This window comes from Aulonocara stuartgranti (genome assembly GCF_965226115.1).
Source record: "Aulonocara stuartgranti genome assembly, chromosome: 1".
Taxonomy (NCBI): Eukaryota; Metazoa; Chordata; class Actinopteri; order Cichliformes; family Cichlidae; genus Aulonocara; species Aulonocara stuartgranti.
The window spans coordinates 40,034,506-40,042,509 of record NC_138939.1 but is presented as its reverse complement, the minus strand read 5'-3'; the positions used below and the strand labels follow the sequence as shown (position 1 = coordinate 40,042,509).

Below are 8,004 nucleotides of genomic sequence, written 5' to 3'. Positions count from 1 at the left end.
GAATAACAACATATTGTTAAGAATATTGTGAGGCATTGAACCACAGGAATTGGTCTGTCCACCCACAGAACTACTATTCTGTATGGTCTCTCAGGAGCTGTGTGATGTCTCCTGTGGACCCCAAGTAGCCTTAGTGATGGAAATGATGGTATGATTATTCCTCACTAAGTACTCTGATCTAATAGGATAATCAAAAGATTCCCACTGACAGTTCCAGGATTTGTAATGTGGATAGCAGGATAAACTGAAGCAAATAAACAATAAACACAATGTGATTAAAATAGATCTGCAAATCATGCCATTAGAATAAATTACTACTAATAATTCAAATCTGGCCAATTACACCTTCAACTTTTATTAAAACCCAGCAATTCATTATCTTCCACCTACCATAGGCCAACAGGCAGCATTCACCCTGGACAGGTCGCCAGTCTAAGCTAACACAGACAGACAGACAACCAGAATTTGGGAATTTAGAATTAAAATAACCCAGCTCCACTAACTGCATGTCTTTGGATTGTGTGAGGAAGATGGAGTACCCAGAGAGAACCCATGTAATAACAGGAAGAACATGCAAACTCCACACAAGAAGACCAGATGGTGGATATGAACTCATTGGGCAGGCGTGCGGCCCCCTATTAAGACCTGATTAGCAAACGGAATCATTTTTACAGGAAAAGGAGGACTCCCAAACTTCTGGGTAAACATTAAACATTAAAAACAGAAACATTCCACCACATGACTGCAGCTTTATATCTCTGGATGAAAGGTGAAAACAGAGTTTGTTTGTTTTTTAAAATCAACATATGACACCACTCTCCTGAGCTGTCATGACTTTATTCATTTCAGGGTTTTCAAAAACAAAAAAACAAACACACACCCTCCCCCCCAAAAATGTAAGCAGCACTACATACACCTATACACATGAACTATTGTTTGGATCAAACATATCAAACCACTAAAAAAAACAAGATAAATCAGAGCAAATAGAACAAAAACAGGAAACCAAATCATTGGGATAGCAAACTGTACACATAAGATTGTCAACATGTCCTCTTATTGCTGTTTGCTACAGCCGAACTTTAGTTGCTTCAGACCCTTTTACTTTTGCGCACTTTGTAAATGCAAATTTATGATGAAACAATGTATTTGTAAGACAAAATAAAAATGTATTTGTGAATCCTTAATTCATTCCTTTGTGTAAGCAGTTGGTCTTCATGAGTTTCAGCCAGTTAAAAGCCTGGTTTAAGTCTTCAGCTTGTTTTAGTTAACTGGTTGGGTTAAAATAACATTAGTTGAACTCATTCAAACATTTCTAAGCATTAGGTGATGAATAAATATAACTGAAAATCTATCATTTCATCAATTATAGTGTAAATCTATAATCTGTAAAAAAGGAGAGCAGTCTGAATATTTAAAGTGATTGTATGTCTATCATTTTAAAGTTACTGCTACGTTGCATAACACATTTTTGTCAGAGCTACATGAAAACACATTTAATTGTGTTTAGTAACACAACTCTAGCGACTCTACAATAAAATCAGGGAAGGGGGAAGTTGCCTACAGAACTGTTATAACCACAACTTCCAACCTAAAATATATTTATATTTCCAAGAAGTATGTTCCAAATGGCATGTCCACAGTAGCATGGCAATTATCAGCAAAAGAGCTTAGCCATCTGACCATGATCACAATAAAAGCCAAAGAATAAGGGTATTCCTCACTAACCATTATGCCCTGAATCACCTTTTTACATGCATGTATAATAAGCTCAACATAAAGAAAAAAAATTACAACTATAATCACGAGGTGTACAGTAAGTGTACATCAAATACACCACTTTGTCTACAGTACATACAAAAAATAACGTTTCTGAGCAAAAACATGAACCCCAGCAGGATCTTTAAATATGTAAACACGAAATAAGAAACAGTGTGTATAAAATACTATACAGGTGCTGTAAGTCTGAAGATACTCCAGTTATCTTTTTTTCTGTCCTTTTCTCAGTCCTTTTTTCTGGGGAAATAAAAGGATAGAGAGCCTTTTCTTCGGAGGAGTCCATTGGATTTCTTTCCCACAGCACAACCGTAATGCCCACATGATGTTCATTTGGACCTAACATGCTAGTAAATAAAGTAGTCTTTGCAGATGTACAGTGGGCCTCAGTCCTTTCTTTGGCACAGCCATTGCAGTCTTTACGTGAGCAAGTCAGTTTCTTTTTTGACATTCATCTTCTGAGTCGAGATGTCTCAAAAACCGCTGAAACGAGTATATTTATGTGTATATGTACTTGTATTACCCCGTTGCTGGCAATTTTGGTGTGAAAATAAGAATATAAAGATGTACTGGTGACTGACACAAAACAGCTCAGACTGGTTGGTTGGTATATCATAGTAAAATGTCAAACAGCCGTCTAGCAGTCTGGACACTGCAAAACAAAAAGAAAAACAAACAAAACAAACAAATAAAATGCTACTTAGAAAATAAATAAGTAAGTATTAGTCCCAGCAACACATTTTCTCCATCCTTTAAATATCAACCTGTATTTACTCATCAGTGTCAAAACACTTTCTACTTTCATACTTCAGTTTCTTAGTTCTGAGTGCACTGGATCCTGTTGGGGGGCCCTAGAGCAGGGAACTGGTGGGGCTGCCGGGCAGTGGGGGACTGCAGCTGTTCAGGGTGAGGCTGTGGCTGTGGGAGGGGCTGGGGCGCATTGGCAGCAGGTCGTAGTGGCTCGGGATGTGGCTTTTCCTGGGGAGGTCGTATGGGTTCTGAGGGTAACTGGGAACCACTGCAGCACCACTTGCCGGCACAATACTTATGGTTGGTTCTGGGGGAACAAAAACCAAGAGAGTGGGACTTTTATTTCATTTATATAATTTACACAATCCGGTTGTTCAGTCTGACGTCACTAGCCGTGTCTGGGTCTAAACTCCGCTGCAGGTCCATATATCAAACGATCACTGTGGCATTACTGAGAGTTGAAAAACTGTCTAAAGTCTTTCATCTTTAATAAAATGATCAGCGTTCTGCTCTACCAGGTGTAACAATTGAGTTTAACATCCAGGCATCCATGAAAACGGAATTTATGACATTTAACGGAGTTAGAAGTTAGCAGGAAGTTAGCTCGCTAGCTTCTATCTAAATACAATATAGCATGTCCTGACTGCGGGGTTTTGGAAACAAATTAAAACATACAGCTCTGTTATCACTTCCAACATAAATGAAGACAGAAAACTAAACAGCAGTGACATTTGTAGGGTTACTGAAGTTGGGCTAGCTGGTATATAATGATGTGCTACGTGACCGCTAGCGACACAGCTATGTTAGCATAATATAAACAAGCTAACTTTTTTTCCACTCGATAAAAGTTAACGTGAGTGTTCTCGGTGGTCAGGAACAAATGTAATCGCATGGCAGGATGCTGTAAAAGGACCAAACTTCATCCAGGAGAACAACTGAGATAATCCATCCACAATACGAGGTTAGTCATTCATATACTGCTGCATGGGCTGGGCTGTAGTTACATCCTAAGGTTTTAAAAACTGAGCTTAAATAAATGATTAGCAGTAATAAAAGCCGAGGGAGGTCAACAGTGATCACTGACTGTTTTAGGAGCTTTTTGAGATTAAATAGAAGAAAATACAAAACATTAAACATGTTAACAACACAAAAGCCATATTAAACGCAGACTACTTTAACCTACTACTTTAACTTTAACCTTAGTTAAAACCATAAATTTTCACTGTTATGCCGATGACACCCAGCTCTACCTTTCTTCTAAACCCAATTCATCCCTCCCACCTACCTCCCTCTCAGACTGTCTTATTGAGATTAGATCCTGGTTCTCCTCCAATTTCCTCAAACTTAACAGTAATAAAACTGAAGTTTTACTTGTTGGTTCACCATCTATCTTAACCAAATCCCACAGCTTTTCCATTAACGTTGAAAATTCTCCCACCCTCCCCTCCCCTCAGGTTAAGAGTTTGGGTATCATACTTGATAATACTCTTTCATTCCAGTCTCACATTAATTACATAACCCGGTCTGCTTACTTCCATTTACGTAATATTCACCGACTCCGTCCCTTCCTTACTCCCCATGCTGCTGCCATCCTTGTCCATAGTCTTATTACGTCCCGTATTGATTACTGTAATTCCCTCCTATTTGGTCTCCCTAAAAGGTCCCTTCATAAACTCCAACTTCTTCAAAATTCTGCAGCTTGGATTATAACCCGTACTCCGTTAAGTGCTCATATTACCCCAGTTCTTCAGAAGCTTCACTGGTTGCCCATAGAAGCCAGGATAAATTTTAAAATCTTACTTCTTACATACAAGTGTATCCATAAATCTGCTCCTTCATATTTGTGTGACCTGCTCCATATCACCACTGTTTCCCGCCCTCTTAGATCATCATCTGCTATTCATCTTTCTGTTCCATCCTCGCACCTTATTACTATGGGGAACAGAGCTTTCAGTCGCTCTGCTCCTCGGCTCTGGAACTCTCCTCCTCCTGCACTAAGAAATATTGACTCCCTCTCCGTATTTAAGACACAGCTCAAAACACATCTGTTTAAACTGGCTTATTCGCTTTAATGCTGATTTTATCTGTTGCCAAGCTCTGTTTTGTAATTTTAACTTATTTTATGTATTTTATGACTATTGTTCCTTTTATTAATTGTGTGTTTTGTAAGGTGACCTTGGGTTTCTGAAAGGCGCCCTCAAATAAAATGTATTATTATTATTATTATTACTTTAGGCCCGGAATTAGGATTCGTCGCGTCATCACTGAACAACCAGATACAATGCTGTTGTCAACAAAGAAAATAAGTTTTCTTCTGCCTTATTTCAATCAAGTCCAAACTTAGTAAAATGTACTACAGGCATCAAATTCAAACACTTGAACCACAGAGTGTCATAATTCTGTGATAATGTCATGATCCCCCTGGTGTCTGGCCCCATTCCAGATTGCTTGAAAACAGCCAGTGTCTTTCCTTGTTAGATCCCACTGTTTTTATAATTATAGACCAATTTCCAAACTCCTGTTTATTTTCAAAATCCTTGAGAAAGTTGTTGTTCTTCAGCTCCTTCAAATTATTGTAGGAAACATCTTTGATAAATTCTCTTGTGGTTACAGATAAAACCACAGCACTAAAACAGCTTTACTGAAAATGATATTGTAATGCACTCAGATAAAGGTGAGCATTCCATTCAAGTTCTGCTCGACTGATCTGTAGCCTTTGATACTGTTGATCAAGCTACTTATTAACAGACTACAAAACTGGGTTGGCACCACTGGTACTGCCCTCAGATGGTTTTCTTCATACTTATCAAACAGATACTTCAGAATTTCTATTAATCAGTGTATGCATTCATCTGTACTGCTTGCATGTGGAGTCCCCCAGGGCTCAATCCTTGGACCAATTCAGTTTTTTTTAATATATGTTACTCCTGGGCCATCTCATTAATGGGTTTAGTTTAATGTAGATGACACACGGTTTTGACATACCCTTCTGTCAAACCCAACAACCTTAACAGCTTCCCCTGCCTCAACAAACGTTTCTCTGCCATTACTAATTGGATATGCTCTAACTTCCTCCATCGCAATTCTGGTAAAACTGAGGTTCTAGCACACGGCCAAGACACATTCTCCAAGGAGGTTAGTCAGTACATTAGCCCATGCAATCCTCCATAACCACAACTGTGCATTAATGTACAAGGATTACCTATAAGTCTGCTGATTGCTGATTGGTTGACAAGTGGGCTGGAAAAGGGAAGGGAGCAAAAGTGAAGATCACTAGGAGCAAAAAAACTTCAAAAATAAAAATATGTCTGTGAAGGTTCTCAGTCATCCAGGTCATCGTAGTCAAAGGAGCTTGCAAAGAAAAGCGTCTGGACTTCTTTAAGTTGCTTGAAGACGTTTCACCTCTCATCCGAGAAGCTTCTTCAGTTCTAAGGTCAAATGGTGGAGAGTCCCAGATATAAACCTAGTGGGAGTTTCCCCCCACAGAGGGACAAAGGACCCCCTGATGATCCTCTAATCGCCTGAGCCAAGGTGTGAAACTGGGTGTGGGTCCCAATCAGCCAGAGTTTCGGGTGAACTCGTTGTGAAACCTGGCCCCACCTTATCATGCGAATTCCTTAAAAATACTTGAAAGCACATGGTTCAGTTCCACCTGCTGAACTATACATTTTTCTGTGATCTAGTTTTATTAGTGTAGTGCGGTGACTCGTACAGAAAGGATAGCAAAGATGCTGTTTGTTGGGCTGCAAGACGCTAATTAAGCAATGAAAAAAATGGCAATACTCACTATGTTTTAATAGACTTCTCTGGACTGAATCATACGTGTTATTAACCTCTGTCTCTCTTCCACAGCATGTCTTTATCCTGTCTTCCTTCTCTCACCCCAAACAAAGCTTATGTCAGCCTGGTTGTGCTGGAGGTTTCTTCCTGTTAAAAGGGAGTTTTTCCTTCCCACTGTCGCCAAAGTGCTTGCTCATAGGGGGTCATATGATTGTTGGGTTTTGTCTGTATATATTATTGTAGAGTCTACCTTTTGGAGATTAAGTATTGGAATTTCAGTAGCGGGACCACACCTCCAAACACGCTCCTTCCGGTTCTCATCTCTATAGGTTCCCCCAGTTCTGCGAGCTGTTCATTCTCGTTTACGTGCCCCGCCTTCCGTCCCTCCTTTTTTTCAATTCTTTAACTTCTTCACTTCTATTTAGTACATGGGGATCTGCCAGGCCCGGGAGCCGTCACCAGTCCCCTTCAAGGCCTTGAAACCGCCGCTCGATTCATGTTCAAGCATTCACCTTTATCTACTAAAACCTAAATCGAGGACGTGGGCCCAGCTAGTGAAACAATATAAAGTGCCTTGTGGTGACTGTTGTGATTTGGCGCTATATAAATAAAATTGAATTGAACTGAATTGAATTGACTGACAACCTGACATGACATCAGATGCTGTAGGCTAAATTTTTGCTTAGTGTGCCTTTCACTCAACAGATATCTACACTTACAGACCACGTCATCAGTTACACCATCCCAGTCCTGGGCTGGACCCTTTGCCTTAAAATGGCTTAAATTCTCTGTGTATAGCTTTAAGAAGCTGCTGAAAAGGTAAATTTTAACATAACAGCGTGACATCGTTACATACCATGCTTTCTCTACATCAACTCTGTCTATCTAACATTGCCTCTGCATTGCCAATGCTGCTTCTCCACTTTATTCATCAATGATTGTGCTTTCCACATGATAAGAAAGGCCAGATGCAGCTTATAACTTGTGCTTTCTCCAATACTCTCTGCTGTCATCTCTCTGTTTCTTCTTCTGTCCACCTCTGCATTCTCTGTATTTTTCTCTCAAGATTTCAACTGGAATCTCCACTGTTCTAGCCAACAGAGTGGTCAGCTTCAGGGCAATCAGCTATTCTCTGAACTAAACAATGAGCGCAGCCTAATGTTGTTGCACTGCAGTCCATTGTCTAAAAGAAAAAAGTATTCCCAAAGGAAAAGACAAAGCAAAACTAGGGGGAAAAATCAAGAAAAAGAACAAGAGTAAGTTAAAAAATACCTGCAACAGGATGCACACAGGCTGAAACATGAGCACATATTGGACATAGGCAGGCTGCGTGGTTTGAACAATGGTAAAGTGGTCCAAAGGGGCCGTAGGTCTGACCAGAAAATATCCCCCACACTAGTACACTGCCAGGAGCCTGAACTGTTGATACAAGGCATGATGGATCCCTGCTTTCATGCTGTTTACCGATGCTGCTGTCTGAATATTGCAGCAGAAAGTGAGACTCAGCAATGTTTTTCCAGTTTTCTGTCCCCTGATTTTGGTGAGAACTGCATCCACAGTTTCATCTTTTTAGTTGACAGGATTGGCACCATTTCTGCCATGTGATTGGCTGATTAAATATTTGTGTTTAAAAGCAATAGAACGGGTGTATCTAATGAAGTGGCCGGAGAGTATACTTTAGTACAAAACAGTAAAACT

General features: G+C 39.9%; 1 protein-coding gene across 9 annotated transcripts in view; it reads right to left on the bottom strand.

Moving 5' to 3' along the window:
• Positions 1-818: 818 nt before the first annotated feature.
• Positions 819-8,004, bottom strand: part of LOC309705044 (multiple epidermal growth factor-like domains protein 11) — a 245,181-nt gene continuing 237,995 nt past the window's right edge. For all 9 annotated transcript variants that reach the window (XM_082530613.1, XM_082530615.1, XM_082530616.1 and 6 more), the window contains one exon: positions 819-2,833. In XM_082530613.1, coding sequence (XP_082386739.1) covers positions 2,628-2,833 — 206 coding nt within the window. In that variant the 3' untranslated portion in view covers positions 819-2,627. The remainder of the gene's footprint in view (positions 2,834-8,004) is intronic.